At 44.6% G+C, this 27,509-nt stretch overlaps 1 protein-coding gene across 1 annotated transcript in view; it reads left to right on the forward strand.

Annotated features, from left to right (window-relative positions):
* Positions 1 to 27,509, forward strand: part of KIF5C (kinesin family member 5C) — an 85,857-nt gene that overhangs the window by 632 nt on the left and 57,716 nt on the right. The window contains exon 2 of the mRNA XM_075757286.1: positions 24,265 to 24,355. Coding sequence (XP_075613401.1) covers positions 24,265 to 24,355 — 91 coding nt within the window. The remainder of the gene's footprint in view (positions 1 to 24,264; positions 24,356 to 27,509) is intronic.

The raw sequence follows: 27,509 nt of genomic DNA on the forward strand, positions 1-27,509 counted from the left end.
CGCCGCTGCCGGCGCTGATGTCATGCCGGTGACTGGGCATGCTCGCCGGCGCTCCGCGGGGGCGGCCGTCCGCGCCTCCGCCGCGCCCCTGCGGCAGCCGCCGGGGAGAAAGTTTTCCCGGTGCGCGGTGGTGGCGGGGGCGGGGGGAGGCTGCGCTGGGATCCCCTTGGCCGGGGCTGCCGGAGCGCTCCGCACCCGGGGCCGCGCAGCCTTCCTCGCCCCGCGCAGCATCCTCCGCGGGCGCGGAGAGACAAAGCCGAGTCGGGCCCGAAATACCGGGCTGCTCCCCGGGGCGGACGGTGCCCGGGCGGGTTGATGCGCTGTGCCTGTCCCGGGTGGCTGCTGGACGCGCCGGGTCCCTGCGGAGCAACCGGAGGGACTGCATGAGCATCGTTAGTTAAAATGACCCATGCGAGGTGAAGTTTTTGCTTCTCGGTAAAAAAAAAAAAAAATAAAAAAAAAATTAGTTTATCCATCAAGTCACTACCTGCTTGCAGCAGTAACGTATCGAAAGTCTGCGTTTTCCCTGCGCTTTGCAGGGGGTAGGCTGTTCCCAAGAGCAAAGGCTTTAAAACGAACAAAGCGTGGGGGTATCTGGGCCCGCCGTGGTTCGGGATGCGGCTCCTTTGCCGAGCGTTGAACATGGCGCAGCGCGTTCATCGGGAAGGGGCCTTTGCTTTTCGTCCTCGAAGGGTGTCTCGGTTGGGGTTGCGTTCAGGGGTCCGTCGGGGCTGGTTTTGGGGGTGTACGTAGGCAATACCGGCTTGAACTTGAGGTACGTTTTTGGTTTACTGTCCAACCAGCCCGTGTCTTTGGTGGTTCGTTTGATAGATTGGTCTACTGTGGTTAAACCAATAATATGATCCACGCTGTGCTATGATAGAGAGCTTCAAACTAATTGATAATTACTTGTATGATTTGTCAAGACTCTTATTAAAACCTTGAGGTTTTTAGCAACTTTTTTCACGAGAGTTGCAAGACAGTTATGGAAAAGTGAGGAAAAAAAATAGTCAATTCTGGACATAAATGGCTAACTTGTTTTTCTTGATTCATTTTTATTAAATGTTTTCTGCGTAGCCAAATGAATTGTCTGTCTTTGAAGGCTAAAGTCGTGACACCCACCACGATCTGTTACCAATAGAATAATCAAATTGGTTATTGATCTCAGCCAGCAAAGGAGGGCTGTCTTTGGTCAACAAATACTGGGAACGAAAGCGTAACTGTAGCACAGTCATTTGGATGTTTCAGAAACAAATGTCAGCAACTTCCCCTCCCCCCCCCTTAAATAAATAAACCCTCAGACATATTAAAAGTAGATTAAAATACATCTGCTGTAAATCCCTTAATAATGCTGTCTTTTTAAGAGAAGTAGAATTTAGAAGCCTTTTTTTCCCACCTAAGTGAGTGTGTAAGTATATAATGTATCTATGTCTATAAAGTATTTGCTGTCTGGGAAAACAGTAACTATAATGCTTTGAAAAAAAGGTGGTTCTATCTTGCAGACAGGAGCTGATTCCTTTAGTAAGGGTAAAAAGGAAAAATAACAGCAACTGTCAATTTCCTCCCATGGAAATTTAAACAGAAACAAGAAAAGTGTGTGTGTTTGTTTATTTATATAAATACATAGAAATATTTATTTTTATATATGTTCAATTTGGCAGGATCATTTCTGGGGGTTATTTGCCACCTTGCAAATCTAGTCAGAAGCTTAGAATATGCTTTTCCTTTCCCTTCACAGGGCAAAACATGGGGCTTTTTTGTAGGGGTGCGTTTTAGTCATCTTAACTAGTGAAATATCTCCCAAATATTGCCTTTTTTTTATTTTTTTTTTTTTTTCCCCAAAGAGAAACCACCCGGCTGGGGTTCCATGGGGATATTTGTAGTTTTGTAACATAAAAATCTTCCCATATTCTTTGTCTTCTTTATTCGCAGTGCTGAGCTCTCGCTGTAACTTGACCTACGGCGGGTGCCGCTGCAGTGTGGTAGTAGAAAGCGGGACCGTTTGTTATTCTTTACTGGTTTAGAGGGACTGCTTAGCTCCAACAAATAATGCCTGGCAGGGGGAAGGATTCCCAGTTCTGGTGGAAGGCACTACTGAAGTAGACTTCCTTCTAGAAAAGCAGGATTTTAGTCTCCAAAAGCTCTTAGAAACATCACACAAAGCAAAAATAAACCAGAACCAAACACTTTTTTTTTTTTTTTTTTTAGTGTTTTACTATAGCATTTGAAAAACACTGCAATGCAGCTTTTACTTTTGTTCCATAAAATAGTGGTAAGAAAGGGGTTCTGTTAAAATCTAAAACCCAAACGAAACTGCCAAAAAAACCCCAGAGGAATTCTGTCATCATCTAAGAAAAATGAAAATCCGAATGATTTAAAGGAAACATCTCTCTTTTTCTGACTAGTAAGTCTGAATCAATTTTCTTCTCCTTCCCAACAAAAATTGTGGGGAAAACGCTTTGTTTCGGAACCTCCCACCATCACCTCTCAATATACTTCTCTAGCGCTGTGAGCAGATTTTCCAACAAAAATTAAAGATCATGACTCGATGAGATTTCTTGAAAACAAACAGCAATGAAGGAAGTTTAACAACTTAGGCTTGAGTTTCCCCAGGATGGCTTTCATGCCATGAATAAAGCTGCGTCTCCACGATGCCCGTGGTTGCGTGGTTCAGAGCTCTTTGCCAGGGAAGTCCTAGAGCAATGTCCTAACTCCGTTCAAACCAGTTAAACCCCTTGGAGCTGGGATTTGACCCAGTGTCTCATATTCTGGCCTCTTCCATCCAACTTCACACGCTTTACACATGCAACGCAGTGAAGTATGGAAGATTAAAATGTCTTACCTTAAGTTTTCCTTTGGTTAAAACAGAGAAAACCCGCTGTATTTCAATTCTACTTCAAAGTTTTAAATATAGAAGCCTTTTAGATGAATCTCATCTTTAACCATGGCAGGAAAAGGTGACGGTGGTAAATCCATCGCTTTATTTTGTGGTTAGCTACCCAACAGTCTCAACAGACTGCAGTTTCATTTTATGTTTCTGCTCCTCTGCAACCTCAAGGTGACTCTCTGATTGATTGTCTTGGCTGACATACCTAAAATGTATTTTTCTAGCTGGCTTGCTTCTTACGGTCTTGTCGGAGAGTGTGGGGCTGTTTGCTGTAGTAAGCAACTGAGGCGGTCTTCTGGCCTGTGGTTTCTTCGTGCTTCCCGTTCCGCCCAGTGCTTTTATTCCTGAGCACCTGCAAGGAAGGATGCAGAGAGGCTCAGCGCCTGGTGGGATGCTCTCCCTGAGGATACTTTCCTAGTTTACAGGGGAGACCACCTCCAGCCCTTTTTCTCCTCCCCTGTTGTAAGCAATAGAGGAATGTAGTTGTGAAGGAGCATTTTCATCTCCTTTCTCCTTTAGGTCTAGAGCAACCGCTGATCTGAAGGGGATTCTTCAGGCAAATATCTCCTGTTCAGAAAGCAGAATGTCTAAACCAAATCTTTCTAGCCACCTTGGAATCCCCATGTTAATATTACCAGAAAGAGGATAAAAGGCTCTTCGTTCTGGTTGTCAGCTGCTTTTTGAGCTGCAGCGTGAGGGCATGTGTAAAGCCCAGCTTAGCAGGAGCTGCTGAGCACTGCAGTTCTCCGCTGTGCGCTCGGTGTCAGGCGGGCAGCGCAGAGCCTTCCTCGGCCCCTCGCTGCCTGCCCTGCCTGCCCTGCCTGCACTGGGGGGGGGGGGGCTTTGGCATAACTCTCTGCCAGCTCCCGCAGCAAACCACCCGTGGGAAAACCAGCAGAGAGCTACAGGGTAAACAGGAGGGTCCCTGCAGGATCGGGCTTTGCTCACATGGCGGAAAGTTCTGTTATTTCATCCGTGAAACATTCCACATAACCAACTATTGTGCCTAAAAACAAACAAACAAAAAGTCATCACCTGATACAAAGCAAACTGATGGCTGATCAAACTGATGGTGGGGTGGAATCTGAGCAGGGCTGTGGGGATTTTTTAATACTTCCTGCTCTAAGTACGGCTTGGAGTGTTGCCTTGTGGAGAGATTCTCACTTATTTCCATCCCTAGAATATTTGGGTAGATTTTACCTTTTAATTCGTGTACGCCAGTAAAGTCAGCAGAGTTTGTGCTAGCGAAAAAAGTCATGTTCTTAAGTCCCTCCTGTACAGAGATCTCTGTAGGCTGTGAAGCAGTTGTCACTCTGTGGTTAAGACGGATCCACAAAAAACCCCATGGGACAGTAGATAAATTACTAGTTAAAAAAATAAATTAAAATTCCACACTGTGCTGCGTGGCTTTTTTCATGGGGTGTGGTACATTGTGCTTCTAACAAAAGCCAAGCATCAATCTCTAACTCAATGCACAGCAGTTCTGCTTACAGAGACTTTGTTCATGATGAATCTATAAATACTTTTTCTAAAAAGCTCATACGAGTTTGGTGTAGGCTGTGAAGTGAGATGGGACTTCTATCTTGGTGTAAAATATGTCAGTGGATATGCAACATGCCATTTTCCTAGCAGAAGGCTTAATCTGGGAACGTAACGCTTGCTCTGTCCCCCAGCATCTTCGGTGTGTTTTCCAGCTCTGCTCAACTCTTCTCTTCCAGTGAAGACGGAGCAAGTTTTGGATGAAAGCTTTTGTGAAGGGCTGTTGGGAGATACAAGCTAAGCGTGACATTTATATGGAAGCGATGATAGCCGAAGACACCTAGAGCTGACAAATACCTTTGCGGGAGCCAGTTCTTTCACAAGTGTTGCTAATCCTCCTACACCCTAGGATTTTCCCCTGGCATAAGCTGCAAATGTCTCTAACCTGCTGCATTTTCCTGTTTTGCGGACGAGATGAACCACGATGTGCTGTGCTCGTTCCCCTGAGGCTTTGAGCTTCATTACTTTCAGGTCAGACTATTTCCAGAGCAGCCGCAGCACAAGACTGACAGATCTGGCACTTGGGTTTTTTTGGGTGATTTCTCTCAGTAGCTTAAGCCACTCTTGGGAAGAAGCGGAAGCCTGTAGATCATAGCACATTGCTGTTCGTTTGGGAAAGACCAAATACAAGATGATTCCACTGGGTTAGGATGGCTTTTCTGTGCCTTGCAGAAGAAATGATTTCATTAACTGAAGAAGTGCTGTGGTAGCCATTCACGGGGAGCTGCTCGTGTGCTTGATATTTAAAGAGAGTAGTTGTTTTCCTAAGGCATAGTGCTGTGCTTCCCACTTGTTTTCAGGAGCTTGTGTAGAAGGTTAAAATCACGGGACAGATGAGATGACCAACAGAGTAGTTTTCTGCTTCTGTTTTTACAGTGTGTTGGCTAAAGAATCAAACCATTCTGGATCTAATTATCAAGAAATACAATACATTTATTTCTTGACACAGCAATACTCCAATAAAGCACTGAAGCAAACGTAATGTACAATATTACTTACTCTCCTGTAATGTAGTCAGTGGAAAAAAATCTGTCTCGATAAGGGCTTGCAAAAAAAATTCTCTGAGCTTCTCCAAACACCAAACATTCTCCTTCTCCACCACCAGCCTTTGCACGTGTCCAGTGCCGTAACCTGGGCTGGGTCAGTGCGGGATGGGCAGGCAGCTTTCCCGAGGAAACGCGGCGGGTTTGCGTGGGGATTCGGCACGTGCGGAGCTTTGCGACATCGCAGGGGGCAGAGCTGCACGACCAACGCCCTCGTGTCTGCCCCGGCCCCCTGGTCGGCAATGCTCGGGGGGGTTCCCCCAGGCTGCACCACACGTTTCAGGATGAGCACTGGCCAGTTCGGCTCCCGGGACTCTGCTGGCACCAAACCAGTTTTCTAAGATGCTCCTGAGACAGAGATACTTTCCTCCCAGTTAAGGTTCAAAGCAAAATCCTCCGCTTGTTAAGCACTGCTTGGCGCATTCTTGCTATATTTAGGGATAGATCGTCACTTCCGCGGGGACAGTGTGGTTTGGGGGTGTCGGTTTCTTTTCTGAATCCTCTGCTGTTCCTCTTGTGGAAGGGATGTTCTTTCAAGCTTGTCTGTAAGTGCTGAACTGGGGGAAAATTATTCAACATGGATCAGCGGGTCCTTCTTGCATGGAGTTGTACTTGTATGTGCTTTTCTGTTTTCTAAAAATGTAGTGAGAAATAAGGTGTGAAAATAGCTTCTATTTGTTGGTGGTAGTGCCAGAAAGATAATTTACTCAAAATACAAAGCTTATTATTTTTTCACCAGAGCAATTTCCCTTTTGTGTTTCCTTGGGGCACTGAAGGCTTTTTTTCTCTTTGTCTAGTCCCATTTGGTTATCTTTAAAAATACCTTCATCCTGCATACCTATCCTGTCAAAAACATGGATTCCTACTTAAAGCTTTGAAACTTAAAATACAGATGACATATTTCAACAAGATAGATTGTCAAACAACTAGAAAATGTGGTCTGATGCCACTCTCAATGTTGTCTTTTTTCCTCTGGTAGCTCCTGCAGGATGCCTTTGGTTTAGACCAGAAGGTTTAGAGCATTGAGCATCTGTACTCACGCACCTCCTTGCAGCTTGTTGCAGTCTTTGTTTCCTTCCCCGGAGATGCAGTAGTTAGTCACTGGTGTTTGGATTCATTTTTGCAAATGGCTGTTGAGGCTGGTACAGTCAGATTTATCGGTATTTGGGGAAGTCTGGGAGTACTTTATTTTTTCTGCATCGTTGGAGATGCTTTCTCCTGAAGCTTCCTGCCCTAAACCAAGGCTTAACGTGCAGTGAGGAAGCTGTTAGGGAGTGGTGGGAACTTACATCTCCACGTATTATTTCAGTGTTTCAAACTGTGCCAGAAGAACAAAAGCCCTTACAAAAGATAAAATGAAGGATGAGGTGCCATTTGTAAGTCTTTAATGTTAATATGCTTTTTTCTGTAGTAGTTTTTTAAGGATGGGGGGTGTGCGTGTGTGGAGAATGCTTCTGTAAAAACCGATACATAGGAGGAGAGATTGTTTAATTTAGTTTTTCTGGACTGGTTTTAACTAGATTGCTGACACCCTGAGTATTACCTTTGTGTCCTTCCTGTTATCATTAAAATGACTCACCTTAGGATTTGTTTTCTTCCAAATTTACTGGTTCTGAAATGCCGAATGTGTCTCCAGGCAGTAACGTACGTTTCTAACTCTGTAACCAGCGTATCAGAGCATGTTGCAGAGCCGCACCACCTGCAGATCTCACAACTGTGCTTTCTTAAAGCTGGGCTTTTCCTTCCGCTGAGGACAATATTCAAGGAAAGTTAAATATCTTGTGTCATCAGTATTTGTCTGTTCTTTTGTTTGAAGACTTCAGTTGCATAAATTGAGCTGTGGTGTTCATTGTTAATACTGTAGACATAGGGAAAAGGGGAGTTGTGGGCACGTGTTGAGAAGGGGGGAATAAATGAATGGCGTGATCTGTTCTCTGCTTGGAAAAGAAACACCTATAATCCAGTTTCCACCTATTAGCTTCCATGGCTTGGGACGGTCTGGTTGCTGATGCATTTCTTGTTAAATTCTGGCTGGTTTAGTTGAATACAAAAGTGCGTTTGGAATTTGACGTGAATGTTGTCATCAAAAGATCCCTTCTACACAAGGGGATTTATTTGTGGTTTGGGTTTTCTTTTTTTTCTTAACATAGACAGCAGTCCTGTGCACAGGATGTTTTGTGTCTGGTTTTGTTGGGTCCCTTTGAGCTTGACATGTTTTGTCTTAATGTAGCCAACAAGACCAAGCACAATTACCTACCAACTACTGCCAGAGCCTTCACTTGCCCTCTTTAGTTTGCTTTTGTGTTGCTGCAGCCATTTAAAACTCAGAGGTCATGCCAGGGTAAGGCTCATTCTGCAAAGTTATTTACCAGGTGACTTAAAACCCCTGTATGTGTGCGGGAATGAGTCCTGGTTCAGGGTCTGCTCTCAATCCTCTGTATTGTTGGGAAGGAGGATGCTGCAGGGTGAGGCAGCAGAGCTCTGCTTTGGCAGCGGGCTGAAAAATGAAGGGACGCTGGAGCCAAGTCATCTGAGACAACAGCCTGGGTGTGCAATACGGGGTGACCCGTGCTTCAGCTGACGCTGTGGGTGTAGAAGCAGAAAAGTCATTTAGAGTTGCTCGGTAGCTGCTTGATACTTTTGACTTGGCTGCGGTGTGGTCAATGTTTGTTTTTCCAGCTCCACTAGAAGGTACGCATCGGATAAGGTGCTTGTCTGTGTGATGGCTTTGTGAACTGGGGAAATACCTTTACTCCATTTTATGGGATTTTGGAATGTGAAAATATTGAATACTTAAAACGAACACAACAGCAAAAACCCCTTAACCTCCAAATACCCGAAATGGGATCCTTCAGAGTCCTCAAGGTGTGGAGTCACGGGCGCAGTATTTCTGATGGATTCCTGGTTTTATTCACCTGCTGGAAAGAGCCACGCCGTTTCTAAATATTTATGGTCTCTTTGGTTCTTGGCTTTTTATGGGATGTCCTGGAAAGGCATGTGATTGTTACCAGATTCCCATTATAATATCAATAATTGGTCCCATGACAACTTCAGAAAATGCATATTTTCAAATTACGAGATAGAGTCTAATTGAAACCAAGAATGTTGGATTTTTTCCCCATGAGAAATGAGTATTCAGAGATAGGGATTTAAATATTTAATAGTTGTCCTCTTAGATGGCTTTGCTAAAAGTGATTCATTTTTTCCAGTGCTTCACTCTTTGCTAAAAGAAATCTTACTCTGCTTCCTAGTTACAGTGATGGACAGGAGATGCTCTTGGTTGGTGTAAGGGCCTCCCTCTCTTCTGGGTCAGGGAACAGTAGGATTCTTGAAGAACTGTGGTTCTTTTGAAGCTGCTGTTAGACATTTCTGTTGCGTGAGGAGGATGTGATACCGAAACCCACATTTTCTTCTATGTCAAATGGCCCAAAGGCTTGCAATAACTTTTGCTGTACTCCTGAAGAAAATATTCCTGAGTTTACTTAGCCATTGTTGCTGTGACACAGGCTTTTCTATTTAATTGTCCTTGTGGCAGCCTGTGAGGTAAAGACAACCTCTTCTTTTGGGGGGTGAAAGTTGACTTTTAAAGTCACATTGGGAATCTGCAGGGAAGTTGAGTCTCTGGTACACAAGTATCATTCTGACTGCTAAATTATTCTCTCACTTAGCAAAGGGTGTGCAGGAGACCGTTATCTGAATTGGGGTAACTGGGTTAGTGAATATTTTTAGCAAAGCTGTTAACAGAAGTTGGATTTTTCTGCCATTGTAATCTCTTTTCCTGACTGTACAGTTCTCCCGAATTGCTTGAATCTCTGTATTTAGGCCAACAGTGAGATGTGGATAATGCTGCAACTCCTCACAGAGCTTTGAGATTTCGTATTGTTCACTTAGTAATAATCTGTTCCAAAAATCTACCAAGGAAAGTCATCTGGCTTTTTTTTAATACATTGCTCTGTACTACAAACGGCTGAGCAGCTGTACTTGCAGGCGCTAGAGCCTAGTGAGGGAAGCACAGAATGCAGTTGGAGGATGTATATATCTATGTATATATCGATGTATCTGTGCCTGTTGGAGCAGGCACAGCAAATGTATACGTCTTGCCTTGTTTGCTGTGTATCTGACAGAATTTGCAGACGGCTTGATCAATGCCGTGTGCCCTTTTAAAACGCGCTGACTTCTCTGACCCTGGGAAGCCACGCTACTCCTAGGTTTTACTGCTGATGCTCGTAGTAGTTGTTTCACTTGCACTGCAGACACAGTTGTCTGCACCCATACAGCTCAGTCTTCTCCAACTGCAGCAGTTAATTCTTCTTTAACAGCCCAACACTGATTTTTGTCACCATATAAATCATACAAAATGCCACTAGTGAAGACTGACCTGTTAGTCTCGAACTGCTACCTCCGTGTCATATCCATCTTCTACTTCTCTCCCCTTTTATATTACTTTTTTTTCCTCTCCCCTTCTACATTGCATTTTGTTTGGTTTTCTCCTCTTAGAACCTATCTGTATGCTTTTTTATTTTCTTACCACTTTCTGGGTCAGCCATAAATACCCAGTGGAAAACTCTGCTGTCATTTGATAAACACATTAGCTTGATTATTTTTCACTTTATGGTCTCTTTTACAATTTAGCTTCAAAGCAAAGTAGTTCAATGATACAAACAAATCTTAAAGCAAAGTTAATCTTGCTATACGGAAGCACATGTTTCTTTATACTTGAGAAAAATGTTTGCTTATATTGGTAATAGAGGATTTATTCTGTCCATTGCTTGCTTTATGTGCAGCCCAGATTTTCTGAGTATTATAGAATAACCTTAGCCATAAACTTCAAACAAAACTGCTGCCAGCATAAACAATTTATTTTAATCGTACCATATGTGATTGTTGAGCTGTGAAGCACTGCGTAAGAGTTGCCTTCCCTCTTTCTGTGCGGGAGGAAGGTAGGACTCTGCTGCTAAGAGCTGAAGGAAAATGGAAGCACCCAAGGTGGTTTCATACCGTGCGTGTTGTGTGAGCCGCTGCCAGAGCTCGGAAAAAGGATGAGAAATGGAAACCCCTGGTTGTCAGCGCCTGGCGCGGGAAACACCTGACTCGCCTGCAGAACCACTCCCCTTGGGGGAAAAAGATGCTGAGATGAGTCACTGCTGTCTCCATCCTCAAATCGAGATGTTTGAAGGGCTGCTTATTTGAGATGGCTACGAATATCTGTAAGTGCAGGAGTGGCTGCCTCATTCGGAGTGGCGCGAGGAGCTGCCTTCAGCAGCCCTCCGGGCTGTTCATCCTCGAGGCAGAAGGATGGGAGCTGCCGCAGGGGACCCAGCTCCTGGTGCTGCCCGCAGGGCTTTTTGGAGGCTGGCTGTGTGCAGAGCTAGTGGAGAGGCTTATGGATGTGCCCAGTTTTTTAAATATTTTTTTTTTAATTCACTTTTGTCAGAATTCGTCAATAGTATATCACTTAACATGGGACTTATGTTTTTCTTCAAATTAAGTGAACTCTTTCCATCTTAACTTTTATGAGATGTACGTGTGCTATTTCAGCAACGGCAGTACTATGTGAGTGTATAATTTTAACTCAGCTAAGTACATTGCTGTTCTGGCTTGATATAACTCTTAATCTAGTCACCTTAGTAGAGCTTGCCTTTGGCCTGTTTTGGATTCAGACTTTGCACTGGAACTGAGCAAACCTGGATTTGACTTGGAGGTGATCTTAGGCTCATCAGCTCTTTGGTGCCCTGTTTATACAATGGAAATAGTCCTTTGGCGCTTTAAATTTCAGGGTTTTCTGATTTTTGGTACTATGGTAGCTCCCGATACACATTTCAGTTTCATTTTGAGAAAGTTATTTGAGACCTGCTCTTTAAAAAGCAAGAAGCCTGAAAGCTGAAGGAGCTGCGTGTCTCTGTAGTCTTGCTAGTGGATGTGGGAATCCAGAGCAATTATTCCTTCCTGGAGAGAGGTACCTTCTGTCTCCAGGCTTTGGAGAGCATTGCTGTGTGCCTGCCCTGCTTTTCTAAAGAGCCAGCTATGTGTATTTTCTAAAGAGCCATATATGTGTATTTCTACCGTGTGCAATGGCTGCACTGTGTGAACACAGTCGTAGGTGTGCAGGGGCAAATGCTGGAGCTGCTGCTCTTCCGGCTCGTGAGCAGGATCTCCTGCTGGGAGCTGTGTAGGGGCAACGGCGGCGGCGCTGTCCTGCTGGTACAGCTCTGATCCTGCGCTTGGAGGTTTTAACAAGCATCTCAGTGGAGCATTGCTGACAGAGATGCCTTGTTGCCCTGGATGCACGCAGTAGGCAGTGTTCAGCCTCTCTAGGTAAGCTGCTGTGAAGGGCATCATAGAATCACAGACTGGTTTGGCTTGGAAGGGACCTCCCAGCCCATCCAGTGCCACCCCTGCCATGGGCAGGGACACCCTCCACTAGCCCAGGTTGCCCAAAGCCCCATCCAACCTGGCCTTGAACACTGCCAGGGAGCCAGGGGCAGCCACAGCTTCTCTGGGCACCCTGTGCCAGGGCCTCAGCACCCTCACAGGGAAGGATTTCTGCCTCCCATCCCATCTCCATCTCCCCTCCTGCAGCTTCAGGCCATTCCCCTTGGCCTGTCCCTCCCTGCCCTTGTCACCAGTCCCTCTCCAGCTTTCCTGGAGCCCCTTCAGGGACTGGAAGGGGCTCTAAGGTCTCCCCGGAGCCTTCTCTTCTCCAGGCTGAACAAGCCCAACTCTCTCAGCCTGTCTCCATGGCAGAGGTGCTCCAGCCCTCGGATCATCTTGGTGGCCTCCTCTGGACTGGCTCCAAGAGCTCCATGTCCTTCTTGTCCTGGGGACCCCCGAGTTGGACACAGCACTGCAGGGGGGCAGAATCCCCTCCCTCGACCTGCTGGTCACGCTGCTTATTTTCTGCTAGGTGACAGTCCTGTGTCTTGCAGGTTTTGTTTGTTTCTGCTGGAGAGAAATAGGAATATGAATCACGATTTACATACGAGACAGGTACTGTGTTTATGTGACTATCATTTTATAGGTCATGGTCCTTTCTTCATCTTCCTTGCTACAGCAAGTCAAGAAACAGCACAAGGGCTTTTACCTACGTGTGTAAGCGTTTAACGTGATCACTTTTTGTGCCTCCTGAACACTGGCAGGCCAGATTGTACCCTGCTTTGAAGATTTGGGAAACGCAGAAGGAATATATCAGCATTACTAAATCTGATAATAGAATTACTGTCAGATAATTCCAGGCAGCATTGCCTGTTTCTGGATAATTTAGCAGAAAGCGGGGCTGGTCTGCTGATCTCATTGCTGTGCTGTAAGAGACGTGCTGTATATGTAAGCTGTAATGCATTTCTAGCTGCAGGGAGGGCACAGGAAGGGGTTATGAGCCAGAAAATCTATTTTTGCACTTAAAAACCCAAAAATTACCAAAGAAGGTCCAAGCAGTGCATTTCAGAAAGAAATTTTGCATCTCTTTGTTCTTACGAAGTTCACAGGAGAATACTTTGTTCTGTGGGCCTGGGTGCGCGTGTTTTAACCAGCTCGATAATACCACTTGTATTCGTATTATTTGTGTAACTCTCTGAGCTGTGTTCTCTGTAGTAACACAATCAGAACCCCTTTGCCAGCTGTCCAGGAAAGCACAACTTGTCACCACAAATTTCTCCATATGGGACAAGTTGACATAGACGTTCTTGCTACCAAATGCAAAGCCATTTGGAACCAGTTCCACTTGAATTTTGAATGACATTTAAACAATTCTGAATTTCTAGATGATTGACTTAATTGATCAGTGATGGATTAAATTACCAGAAATGCAAAACCCAGATTCTTAAATACTCTATTTTCCTCCTGAAAACTGGTACGAAAAGGGAGGAGGCAGTAATTCTAGTTTGTAAGGAGTTGCAATGATTTTGTAAGGATTTTTTTTTTTTCTTCTCTCTACTTGTCTAATTACCTAATGTGATATTTATGAACTAGAGGTACGAATAAGAATGGCTGTACTGGAACAGGATTGCTGAGTATTACCAAACCAAGAACTGCAGTAGCATGACCCTGCTCCTCAAATGTATGGCTTTTACAAATAGCATTGGGATCTCTGTTTAACAGTTTCCTATTTAAGTTTTCTTAGCCCCCCACTACATCAGAGTCCTTATTTTTTAAAATATTATTAAAAATTATGATTTTTTGTATAATTACCTAACCTCAAATGCTTTAGCTTGAGGAAGACTGGATGATTGGTGCTAAAATTGTAAGATGTGGATGTATCAAGTAAAACTGAGAGTTCTGCTTTTTTTTCCCCCCCCTCAGATAATGAGACGAGATACATAAGGAAATCAGTGCAACAAGCCAAGAAGCAGAAGCTTGTTGATGCAAGGTTATGGATGGGTTATGGATGGGACCCCATAGTGAGTGGGTCCCTCGCTATGCAGGCTCAGCCGGCGCGGGTGGCTTTGTTCCTCCCAAAGGGGAGCTGCCTCCTCTCTCCTCTGCGCCTGCCCCTCTTAAATTGGGTGAAAAGGCAGGGGGAGAAGCAATAAGGCAAATGGAGATAAAAATCAGAAGAAAAGGTAAAAGAAATCAATAGAAGTCATTTCACCAGAGTGAAAGGAGGTCAGCGATTTTGTGGTGGGAATCAAAGGCTTTAATGAAACGCTGCAGTTCCTACATGTTCCTTCCTGGAAGATCTAATCCAGCTCCATGTTCTTATTAAATAAGCTTTTTAGATGAGCATTTCACAGAGACCTTGTGGTAATGGGTCTGCGCCAGGTGCTGGAGACCCGCAGTACCAGAACGGAGAGAAATGGCGGGTGCGCAGCAGCTCATCAAAATGGCCACACTCGTGCATGGGGCCCCGTTCTCTGAACACCGCTCTCCGTCCATGTTTGAAGAGGTTTGTTGCCAGGAGCAACTTGTCTGCATTACTCGGTGACAGGGTAATTGCTCTGCCTGCCTCAACATCTGAGCTTCTCTGAAGGCTCTTCCAAATTGTAGCTGTTACTACAGCTGTGCAGATGCAGAGCTGAATATTTCCAATATACAACACAAGTCCAGGCTACAAGCAGTCAAGTTGCAAAATAGAAGGTAATGCTAGGGCAGCTGTGCATCAAATATCTCTGCAGATAAAGCTAGATACAGTACTGCCCTCTGTGCTGCCCTTTCCTTTCTTTTGAGTATCACTTTTCAATGGAAAAGGGAGAGGGAAGTACAGAGGTAGTGGTGCTGTAGTTCTCCTCCCTTAATTCTCTGATGTGGTTTCAGCGCATGCCTTTTTAATTAGACTGCATGAAAGGAGGCTGGGGCAGACTAGTGATAATGTTGCTGTTATATTGTACGCTTTTAAATTCCTGCTACCACATCAGGTCAGTAAACACTCAAGCTCCCAGCACTGCTGGCATTTAGTATCTCGGTTTGTAAATGAGGAAGCGAGTCTAAATTGTTGTGACTGGTCTCCCAGCGAATCAGGAACACACTCAACCAGCAAGTATCAGGGGTGGGGGTTATTTCCTGATCTCTGGGAGTACCATTTATGCCATTAGATTATGGGTGCTGGTATCTTCCTCTCTCACCTGTCTTGGACGCTACTAGTCTGGGCTTTTGAACACTTGAGATCTTTCAGTTCTTGAGGGCAGAGGAAGATAAACTACGTGTACCAGTGTTGCTGTTGGTCCTATAGTTTGCTGTCAGTGATAATGGAATGAGAACTTGGGGAGCAGAATTATGCCTGAACTCGCTGTGTGCGCCGGTTGTTGGGGTCTGGGCTCGTTGCTGGTTGGGTTGCCTGGGCAGTTTCGAGACCCTTCAGGATTCAGCCGCACAATAAATTAGTGGCTCTGGATTAATCCCCGGGAGACCGAATGAGTATATAGCCCAGCTGCAAATGTGACAGTTTATGCTTGTGCAATGCTTTCTCTGCAGAACAAATACCGTACAATGCAGGCAGTGGGGCGCGAGCATCTCAGTTGTTTCTTCTTGCCGATATATATCCTGCCTGACGGGATGCTCCGTGACCAGTGGTGTAGTTTATTCTCTGATCCCCTTCAAGCCTTGGTTTTGCGGAGCATGCTGAAAAGAAAGCTGCTCTATGGACCAGTGATGCCCTCTCATTTCATTTTGACCTCTCCTGACCCGAGATGGATTTGAATCTACAACTGACAGTGCTCAGTATCCCATTACTAATCTCCTGAGCCACCCAGTTGCCCCATAAATCCGTAAGTGATATGTTTAACAAAGCGGAGATTAACACAACTCTGCCACGGCAGAATTAAGATGTAGTTATGTCTTGAACCGGGGCTGGTTTATGTTGCTCTTCTCTTCTGTAGGTGGAGCTGAAGGTCAGCATCTTACTTGGGACTTCTGCTTCACCAAAACCGGTCATTTCATGTTTTGAAATATCCACCCAGCTTTTTTGCTTTCTGTTGGAATATTATAAGTGCTGACGATAAGCAGAGATGCTGCTCCATGCAAAACTGATTCCCATGGCCCCCCGCCCATGAGGTGGCCTTGTCTAACTCCTCTTCCATTGCTGCCTGCGGATAGGTTTTACTACATTATCTTCTGGCTATGAAATTTTTATTTTTGTTAAAAGAAAATCATAGTGTTCTTTAAATAAGAAAAAAACAGTAGTTTAAAACCAAATTTGAAGTATTGCATTTTTTACAATATTTAGACGTTTAGACAATTAATACATGGTGGTTTTTTTCTTTATCAACTGCTGCCAAAATCACAAGACCTTTAGTTAGAGGAGTCTCAGGCTTCTATAATTATGGTACCTACCTTTCTCTTTTCTTCTACCCAGAATATTTTTCTGTCTTTTCTTTCTAAAATATTGGTCATTTATTTTTATAAATAAACAAAATTTCTTATCCTATTGATGTCAAGGAGTAAGGTGGATTAGCTGAAATGCCGGAGCCTGGTAAAACCAGAAAAAGTTAGTCTGGCTTATCTTCAGAGCTTGTTGAGTGCTTTTTTTCTGGAAGCGTTTGAAGGGTGTCTTGTTAGACAAGGCCCCTGCGTGCTGATTGTGGCTTGGAATATTATGTAGTAAATATCCTTGCAAGATTTCAGTTTACTTAAGAACCTCTGATGTCCAGGGGATCTTTCTCTGAAATGCGAGTGACAGCATTTTCAAGTTAATTTAATTAAGCTTATCTGTGCTTTGCTGAAGTAAAATGAGTAGATTATGAAGGTAGCTTCGAATAGGCCTGAAAAAGTCTATTAAATTAGTTAGAGCACATTAAATTAAACCAGTAGTTATCTGTTACACATGATACAGTGGTCCAAGCCACCTGAAAGGCAGAGGGATGGTGCTGGGGATGACGTTCTCCTGTCTCCCCGAGGACTGTCCGAGTAGTCTGTGTCTGATTCCTCGCTCAGAAGGCTTTATACCTATGATAAAGCAGAGAGGCCTGCTGAACTTACAGTCACATATCTGCTTAAGACTTACTTTTGTGAGAAGGGATGAAAGAAACAATTTTGCAAAAGAAACACAAGTGTGAAAAAGTTATCTTAATTTCTTAATGTGGGCTGAAAGAGCCAGGAAAGGGGGAATGATGCACATCTTCAGCTAGTGCTGTACAGAGCACCAAATGAAATCCTTTTTCCCACAATCGCTAACATAGCTTCATCTTTTCAGAGATTAAATTTAACTGCAGGAGGATAACACTGCTCTCCAAATACCCAGTTTTGTGCCATTGCATAAGCAGTTAAGTAACCGAGGCCCAAATCTGCAAGCTGCTGCATGGCGTGCAGAGCGCTGGTGGGCTGGAAGGATGCTGCTAATCCTGACGGCACGAGGCTGCACCGTGGAAGGAGTACCAAAGGATGCACGGACTAAGCGGTGCTGGTAACGCAGCATCCACACGCGGTGCGTGGTACTGCCAGGCATTCAGTCCGCCTGCAAAACCCATCTGCCCACAAAGCGATGAGGATGGCGAGGAGCTGGAGGATGCTGTGTCCCGGGGCCTTTCCACCTCCCCGTCCCGTTCCTGAGCCACGTGGCACTGGGGACTCCTGGAAGAGGAATAGCAAGTCGATTGCTCTCAAGTAAGAAGAGGTCCCATTTTCCGTGGTGCTGGTGGGTGCTCCCAGCCGGGCTGCAGGCTCCAGCAGTGATGGAGCTCCTGAGCCTGGGGTGCGCTGGGACGCTGCTTCTCCAGCCCCGTGCCCCAGCCCTCCTCCCGCTGCGAGGAGTCTGGCAGCCTGCAGTTCAGCATCTGATGCCCAGGCTGGGGGCTGGGAGACATTCTGCACTGCTTTTTGGTTTTGTGAGTAGCGTTATGTTGGTAACATTCCATCTGACCGGCTGAGAGGTGCCAGTGAGGGGTTAGAGCTTTTGTGGGGTCTGTGGTGGGTGGATACGCTGGGTCCATCTCATCCTCAGGTGACTAGCTTGTACCAAACAAGTAAATAATAACAGAGAGTATTGCTGTGTCAGAAGTGTAAAAAAAAAATGTTGCTAGAGAGTACTGCTTAGTAGTTGGCTTTGTATTGGGAGATCTTTATACTTAAAATTCATATAAAGTTTCTTAAAGGGTGTGTTTTCCAGGTCATGCATCTAGGTGGAAGAAAAGCTTTAAAATAATTTCTAAGGTTTGGTTTCCTAAATTGTAGATCTATACCAAAATAAAATAATGCTTTCTGAAAACAGGATTTATAGCAAGGAGTTAAAGGTTCTTTCTGCCAAGGGTGAAAGCTAAAAGTGGATTGCTGGCCTCTTGCCAAATTCCATCACTCCACAGAAATATTCATAAGGTAGATCAATAATTAAGCCCTCTATGCAAAAGTAATGCTGTGTTCGGCTCGGGTTGCTCTGCAGTGCCTGTTCATACATGACTGCTTGTTTTAATTTATTTGCCAACTGAGTTTTAGGAGTATTACCAAGATTTAAGAGTTTCTTTTGGAGCACTTGGTTTGACTATGTAGTGTGTTCAGGTTATTCAGAATAAATTCCCTTATTTTTTTCTATCCCAGGTGTTCTGAATTCTCATCTACTAGGTGAATTGCTGCTGTGCTAATGTTTTTAAAGAGTAAGCTAGTGTAGAAAATGGATAGATGGCAGTAGCATTTCCTTAGTGAATATGACTGAATAAAGGAAAAACATAATAACTAAAATTAACTGGTTTACTAACGTGCGTTTGGTTTCTCCCTCTGCCTTTAATCCTCATGTTTTCAATCCTCCCTAGAGAGAGATGGCTTTGGGAGAATGGGATAGGTCCTGTTTATTTCTTGTGCTTTATCAGCAAAATAGCGACAGCCTCCTTGTAGAATCTCTATAACTTGTGGGGAAAAGAAGTTCTTTTATCTAATTAGGTCTAGCTAATTACAAGGGAAATTTGCAGGGCCCGTTATTTGTCCTGCTTGCGAATGGAGCAAGTTTGATGCAGCATTTAGTAACGTGGCCTCTGTGTTTTCAAAGGGAGCAAAGACTTTAATTCCTACTTCTATAGCCTGGCGAGAAGAAATGTGGTTTATGCCGCCTTCCAAGGGAGAAACTCTGTGCTGCACGAAGGATGTGCCTCGACTGAAAAATTGAATTGCCACTGGTAATAGTTTGCTTTCTGTTCTTTGAAAAATTCTGTCTTCCAGGCCTGCAATTATATATCTTTTATTTATAAAACCTCTCCTACAAGAGCACTTACGGTGGTGAAAACTAGCTGGGAAATAATTTCCCCTTAATTAAGCTCCTACGTATCGCATGATTCTATTGCCTGTATACTCATCCGTTGTATGTACTGGCAGTGGCATCTTGTATGGTATGTTAAACCCACTCATAGATCATTCATTCCAGCTGCATCTATAAAACTCTTTGACTTGAATATAGAGCCAGTATAATAATGACAGAGTTTCAGCAGTCACGGTTTGCCGAACGATTAATCTGATAAACCGAGCCACGTGATTTGGCACTGTTTTGTTTCTGCAGGGATCAAAAGTTTTCCTGATCTATCGGCTGATGATTGCAGGGCTGATGCACCCCTTGTACAGGAGGAAAGGGGATGCCTCTGTTTGTCCAGGTTGTAGAGAAAAGAACATTCCTGCCTTCTGAGGGGACAGAGGACTCCTAACTCTTGTGCAATGCTGAAATGTTCTTCCCCTGCATCCCATAATATGTCCTGTACCCCTAAGCAGTCTGAGAGGTGATCCTGAGAGCCGTCTTGACGGGCCATGGGCAGATGCTCTCCAGGGACAGCCTTGGCAGCATCCCTGTCAGGGTACCTCTTCCCGGAATCTGCCATTTGGGTCCCCCCCGCCTTTGTGCTTCTGCGCTCCTGGGGACGTGTGGAGATGAGCCTTGGATGGACCGATGGATGTTCTGTCTTTTAAAAAATCAGTGTGTGACCTCTCCTTGAGTCTCGTTCAAAACAGTGTCCCGTTGAGGATATGCTGGCAGGTTATTTTGCAGGCAAGTATGAACGAGCTTCACCTCCGCCATCAGCAGGGCTTCTGTGTTTGGGGTCAGAACTGCACTAGGCATGTTCACAACCGCCAGTCATCACACAACTTGCTCACAGCTGTTGCCTGCTCAAGCAGAACAAACTTGCATCTGTCCTGGGAGAAATCTGGATGGTATTTCTAATTCTAGGGGATGGTATCTCTAATTCAGGCTGTAATTCCTCATCTCTCTCAAATGTCTCCTTTCAGCCCCCAAAAAGCAACAAAACCCAGGATTTTGTATGTCCTTTTCTTTCTTTCTACTTTAGCAGTTCTGTATCTGAGGTATACGCTGGCTGTTGGAAATTATGTTCTAAGCCATCTCACCTTGCCTGTGGTTTTTATAAGGCTTTGGGGATGGACCTTGGACTCTGAGCTCGGATGCCTGAAGGTCGGCTGTCGTCGTGCTTAGCATCGTAACCTGCAGATACACTGGTGGAGGCAACCCTGAGTGCCTGTCTGAAGATCACAGAGAATTAATCATGAAATTGCATTAAGGCTCCTAATTCATAGCGTGCAGCTCTAAGCACTGAGCACTTCTCATTTCCTGTCCATGTGGAATTTAGGAGAGTTGAGATTTCTGTTTAAATCAGGAAATGTACTTGGTTATCTTTAATTGAGACTGTATTAGCTTCTAGTGACATTGCTTGTAAAATGATGGTTTTAGTAACGCATGCATTTATGGTCAGGATTCTTTCATGCGCTTGCGAAATCCTCAGGTTTTTAAATGCCAAGCCTGTAAACTCGATGGGAGACTCTAAACGTTAAGCTGGTGAAATAGTAATCGGCAATACATATGAATAGCATTCTTCCTGCTATGGAAGGGCCAGAACAGAATCTATCTTGCTGTCAATACAACTTCAGCAGGAATTGTGTGGGTGGATGGGAGCACTTATCCTAGCCATTATGCCGCAGTGGCATAAGTTAATGGAACAGATTGTCAGGGGGACTGTAGGAAGTAATCGCATAGGAAGGAAGATGTGATTTATGTATGAGAGATAATACACTGCATATAATGAGAAAGTTTGAAAAATAATGTATGGAGGCGGCGCACAGATAAAACTGTTAGCATCAACTAAGAAAATAACACTTTATTTCTGGCTTCTTACTGCTTTCTTGAATACGCTCTAATAAGGCTGAAATCTTCCTGATTTTGGTATTTAATTCAAGCTGAGTTACACTTGAATTAAAAAAATAAAAGCAGTTGTGTTATTTCTGAAGATGACAATAAGGGAAAAAGTACTGCTTGGGAACTTGCTAGAAATGAGGTGACGCTCATGCTTGCTCACCCTCCTTCTCTGTTTTGGAGCAAAACCTTTGGCTCTGCCAGCACCGTTGCCTTTGTAGGATGGATATGGCTTTTGCTACCTTTGAGGAAAGTCTGCCAAAAATTAAAACTATACCATCCCCCAAAGAAAAATAAACCAAAACAAAACCCCCAAACCCAAAACCTTACAATCTGATCCAGAGAAAAATCTTCTATTTTAACAGTAAGTTGGCAAGTGAATCGCCACAGCCTTCCTTCGGGCTGGGCATGTTCTCCCTGTCTGAGGTGGTGTGGTCTACTCCAGCCCCTATAAGGTGAGCGTGAGCTCCTGCGGGACACGTGCCGAATGGGGCTGCGAGCTGCCCGGCTGGGATGCGGAAGGGCTGAGGGACAACCCGATGAGAGAGGGGGTGAAGGTCACAGCCTGCCACCAGGAGCCTGGAGCTGGGTGGAGATGGTGGTGAGGAGTGCTCCAAGGAGAGCTGGTGGGATGGAAGGGTCAGGAGGCTGAACAAGGTGAGTGGGGTGACACGGAAGGTGCCCAACATTTCGCCATCAGAGAGCCAAGCAGCAATTTCTGAACAAAGAAAGAGGGAGGAGGTTGAGAAGTCTAAGGAGCAGGGAGTGTGACTGACGATGTAGGTGGGCAGAAGAGGGCTGAGCAGGACTGAGAGGATTTAGGGCAGAGGAGAAGTGGTAGTAGAGCAAACGTGGTATAAACTCTCTCACTGAGGATAGGCAGGAGGGTCCGTGCCCACTCATCACACTCCTTTGCAGAAAGGAGCATTAGCCTTGAGTTGTTTTTGTCTAAGATCAATGCAGAGATGAAGCCCAGAAAAATCTCCTCAAAACCCTGTAGGTGCTGCCTGGATAATGGAGTGCTCTCATTTTGTGTGGTTGGTGACAGATGCTTTGTGATCCTTCACATTCATTTATTTTCTTCAGGTATCAGCGATGGTTATTCCAGTCTTTTAGCTTCCCAGAACAAAAATCCCAAGGAAGACAGTTGACTTATGTAGCACATTTGTGAATTGCTGCTTTACATTTGTAGTTTTTCAGTTTGGCAGATAAATAACAGTTGCAGCCAGCACCTCTTTCAGCTGCAGTGCAGCACAATTACAACGGGATTGTTTTTTGGGCCTCTCTGACGTTGTAGTTGTTGAGAGCTCAGTAGAAGAGCTGGGTTGATTGCACTGGAGCAATGTTTGCCTGGAGTGCCGTGTTTGCCGTGGTAGGATGATGTACTGGCATCGTTCTCCGCTGCACGCTCATGTTGCTTAGCTAATATGCCTCAACTCAGGCACGAAGGAAATAAATGGGATAAGTGGATGGCCGAGGTTGTGGGTTCATGTGGGGTTTGGCCTCTTCCATTAGGGCTTACTGTCTAGTGCTTGGAAGAAGCAAAATGGGGGTAGGTGGGTAAAAAGTCCATTTGAGAAATTGTTCCAGAATAGTTGTAGCAGGGCTGGGCAGCCCTTCTCATCCTGGGAATGGAGACCTCTGTCCAGCTGAGTGCCCCACAACGTGCCCTGTCCGTGGAAAGCTGTGGGGAGACAGAATTTGGGGTAGGTGCCAGCTGGGCGCTCCCAGCAGTCCCACCGCTCTCCCGGGGGCGAGGATTGGGGTCTGGGGCTGTGTTGGGATGTCAGTCTCAGTCGCCTCTTCAGGCTTGCGTTTTATCAAGTGGGGTGCTTGGATGGCCCAGCGTTCACCCCATGTCAGCACAGGACCATGAATTATTTATAAACGATTTATAAATTGCTTTTTTATTCTTGAGATCTGAAATTCTGGGATGAAACATGAAGAAAACACGTTGCAGGCAAACACCTCTCTGTCTTATTTTCCCCTGTGGCTGTTAAGTACCCGAGTTTAAGGAGCAGGCAAGTGTAAGCGTATGATCTGCTTGAAGTAAAATCAAAGTGTGACAAAAATGGTTAATTGAGCACAACATTTGAACAGCTGGCTGCAAGTGGCAGAAATAGCACGTCGACTCAACAGAACAAGACTCCTGCATCGGGTATCCAGTTAGCTTTGAAGCCCTCGTTACGCTGTTCTCAGAGCAGGTGTCACATCTTCGAGGAGACATATTACAGGCTTTGATGAAAGATAAGAAAGATGTTACATGTCCGCTTAGTATAACTTTAAATAAAGGTATTGTATTTTAAATGCAAATATCTTGCTTGTTTTTGTGTTATAAGGAGCTGAACTGCTGTCCTAAAAATTGATTTGCCTTTTAAGTGTCATGCAAACCTATTTTTAGGATTACTAATACGTGTTTCTCTTGTAACCATTTATACTCGCTACAAAGAGGAATCAAAATTCCCTGGAAGTGTATGTACGGGTGGTGCTACACTGTCTATACATATGAGTAAGTGTCAGTCGTGGTTCACCTGGGAGTTAGGGCAGCTCGGTCTCCGTGGTGGTCCTGTTCAAAATGTCAGTCTGGAGCTCTTTCTGCATGGCACCTTGTTATTTGTTGGTGTTAAGGATAAAAATCATGGCAATTTCTGGATAAAATATAAGCTTAGGGCAACAAAACAGTCTGACTGGGCTGCCTCTTCTGGGTCTACCCTATGCATTTGCATGTTTAGCACAGAAGTGAAACCAGGGCATTTCTGCTGAAGGAACACGTGCTTGGCCTGTGCTGGGCCACCCCGGCCTCGGCAGAAGGCAACTCGCGGGACCTGCAAACCTCTGATTCTCTCAGGTCTGATTTTCGTTTCTCGCACCACAGCTTTCACCAGTTTGCAGTAATGAACAGCAAATCGTTTGCAAATATTCATATGGCTGTTCCCCCTTAACCCTCAGGAGAGGGAGAAAATAATCAACTTTCAATTGCTGATATTTCAGCTTATTGTTTCCTGCAACTGTAGCTGCTGACCCAAATGCGAACACACAGAAAACATATGCCACGGTTTATTTGCCAGCTATAGAAAAGATGGATTTAGAGCACAGGAGATGTCACATCTGTTTAGTCAACAAAATATTGTCGTCTCCATTGCACTGAATGACTTCCTTTGGAGTAAATGCTGCGTTTCAGGATGCCTGTTAAATTGGGTCTGTAAACTGTTTTAAATGTCCTTTATCTTACAGAGTTTCTCTTTTGTTTGCAGCAAGGGAAGCCGTATGTCTTTGATAGAGTGTTACCTCCTAATACAACCCAGGAACAAGTTTATAATGCCTGTGCCAAGCAGATTGTTAAAGGTAGGTGTTGTCTTTGATTATTCCTGCTTGCGGGGAGGGAAAAAGATGTCTCCCTATCTCCTCAAGCTGTTTAAAGACAGGAGAATAAATGTTTAGATGTCTGTATGGGAGTTCAGTAATTCCAGGTGTTTCCTTTTTTAAGGACTTGTCTGTGTTAAAAAAAACACCACAAAAAACCCCAAATAAAACCCCAAACAAAGAAAAAAGAAAAAGAGCTGAAGGAATTGCAGTAGTTGTTCCCTACTTTCTTCTTGTGTGACTGTTATTCCACACAAATACTTGCTTTTTGTGATATATGTAGGCAACAAAAAGCATGTTCTTCCTGCAGCGTGAGACTGTTCAGTACGGGATGAGCGTGGAATAGCTGTGTCTTTGAATGGAAGGATGGACCATTAAAGGAAAACGTGGAAGGAACTGGTTTTGTAGCTGTTTTGTACGCAGATAGCCTGCATTTAAAAATGAAATGAGAGCATCAGTGCCTATCGGATAGTGCCCTGTTTGTTTAAAACAAAACCTTCAGAAACTGTTGAAATTGCAAGATTTTAACTTGAAAATCAAACTTTTTGGGTGCATTTTCATTGCCTGCCACGTTTCTCCCACCTCCTAAATCCCCCTCAGACCTCTCACTTGGTTCCGCCGCTGGATAGTCCATCCATGATGGTATTACTACTGCTATAGCATCTCAGGGGTTACGAGTAGTACCTGATCTCGTTGTTCCCTGTGCCCCCCAAGATTTGGTCCTCAGTTTTTGGTTTTAAATCAAAGTATGCAGACAGTGGGAGTGGTGTCAGAGTTGTGCTTTTATAGCAATGTTGAAAACTGTGGGATTTATGTGGCATGAGAGATTTGGGGTTGCTCAGAGGTGCAGGAGCTACCGAAGCAGTGCTGAAGGGCTCGGTGGCATTTCAGACGTGGAGCTGGATCTGGAGAGGACTTGTGTGTGCTGTGGTGGGGAGAGGTCCCTGGGGCGAGCAGCCCAACTGCAAACCCTGGGTTCTGTCTGGGGGAAATTGGTTGGCTTGCTTGGACAGCCTCGAGCAAAGCAGCGTGCGTGGAGTCTAGATGATTGGGGGTGAGGACCAGAAGCTAAATTATTTGATGTTGGAGAGAGGAAATGAGTCAGAAGACTTCAGTTGCCTCTTCTCAGAGGGGAGCCCAATTACGGCAATTCTGACTTCAGAGGGGTAAGCCTTTAATAAAAATGTGGGATTGGAGTTACAGAGCTTAGAAATCATTAGTTCAGGTTGCTGACACACCACTCAACTTTTGGAAGTTTGGGGAACTGTTTTAATACCACAGTGTGTGCTAACAGAAGCAGCACATCCCTGTTTGTAGACTTGCGGAGGGTAGTTATATCCCCTGTGGAAGCGGGTTTCCTCTGAAAATGGTGAGAGAAATAAAATCCTGTTTAAGAGCAATTTGGAAGACCTAAATCAATGATTAAGTCGTCTTTGTTAACCAAATAGAAAGGCAAATGCTTTCCGAAGTCCTATTTGAACATAGAGTCCAAACATACTTTTACATGTGCGTTCACTTGGACCTTCTAGATAACTTGAATGGCAAGTTTGGGGGGAGAAGGTGTAGAAGAACAGAAAAGAGAAATGGGAAAAAAAAGAGAAGGAGAGAAAGTGAGGAGAGCGATGGCGAGGGAGAGGAGGGTATAAGACAGGGAGGGAGGCAGCCGGAGTGATGTTCTTGAGCTCTCGGCTTGCATTTCCTTACGTTTAATTTCCAGTTTAAAGCCTAATAAAGTGAAGAATGTGAAATGGCCTGGGCTGTTTCTGATAGACTGGAACAATGTGATTTACTACAGGGAAATATGAGCCGAGTGCATTACGACATTACAACTTGGAGCACTATTTAAATCTTTTGAGACTTTTTTAGATAGCTTTTCAAGGTTACCATTTGTTATCAGATTTCATTATAGTCCCATGAAATGGCTGATGGTTTCATTGTGATTAATGTTATTACAGAAAACGCCAGCTGGCCTAACAGGCTCTAAAACAATGGTTATAATAATTATGTTGACAATAAGAATGATCTAAATGAGGTTTTTTTCACTAAAGAAGAAATGGGATTAGGTTTAAGTAAACAGCTCAATGACTAAGTCGAAGTATTTCACATTCCATACGTGAGCAACATTAGAAACAAGAGTTTTGTAGAGGAGACGCAATCTGTGTGTTACAGCGATTTGCACCGGGGTGAGCACTGAGATGGTGTTTGTTCACGGTGCTCCCAAGGGCAGAGGTACCAGTACTGGAAGCGTCGGGGGGGATCATCACTGGTGCAATGACCACAGTTTGGGAACTTGTGCATTTTTTTTAACTAAGAACTATCACTAAATCTGAATGGGAACAATAGTGTGTGATTGCCACCGCCTTTGCTTTGTTTCCTCTTGCTCTCTGTTGCCAGAAAACATCTTCATCGTCTGAATCTACACAGATGGATGTCTGTATCTGGATTTTGCATCTTTCCTACAATTACTTTGAGGGGAGAATATAAAATGGCACAAGCTATTGCTGAGCACTGGAGCTGTGAGCGTGTCAGTGCACGTGTGAACGCTTGTGTGTCCTGTGAGAAGGAGAAAATGGCTTTAATGATTTTTTGGGTGGTGGAATTGCTCTCACTGGGTAGTTTAATGGCTTTCTATTCTGGTTACAAGTACGGGCCTCAAATGCTGAGTCGCAGAACTAGAAATCTTAGAGATGGAAAAGAGAAGTACAGAGCTAAAATCTGGTTGTAGAAATGAGGCTGAAAGGACTTCCATAAAGCCATTTGGTCGTTCTTCTTGCCATTAAGACTCCTACACTTGGTGGTGGTCCATTTGAAAGGTCTCCAGTCCACGGCTGCCCCTGACCATTTGTTAGAGCTCAGCTGGGCACTCCGGTGCTGCTGGAAAGAGTTCCTGTGTTCCTAAAAGAATTCCTAAAATCTGGGCGAGTCTGTGTTGTAGCCTCGACACAAGGGCTGTGGCTTTAGACCGTCGCTGCTTGTCCGGAAAAGGCTGTCTGGCAGCGCTTGAGTGGCTGAGTCGAGGAGCTGGCTTTTGTGGGGAGGGTAAGCCACACTGAAAATCATTGTAGAGGGAGTTGAACCAGGAAAAGCACTTGGACTTTTTCTTCTTTGTTATGAGTTATGTAAAAATCCCAATGGA

Source organism: Balearica regulorum, chromosome 6 (genome assembly GCF_011004875.1).
Source record: "Balearica regulorum gibbericeps isolate bBalReg1 chromosome 6, bBalReg1.pri, whole genome shotgun sequence".
Classification (NCBI taxonomy): Eukaryota; Metazoa; Chordata; class Aves; order Gruiformes; family Gruidae; genus Balearica; species Balearica regulorum.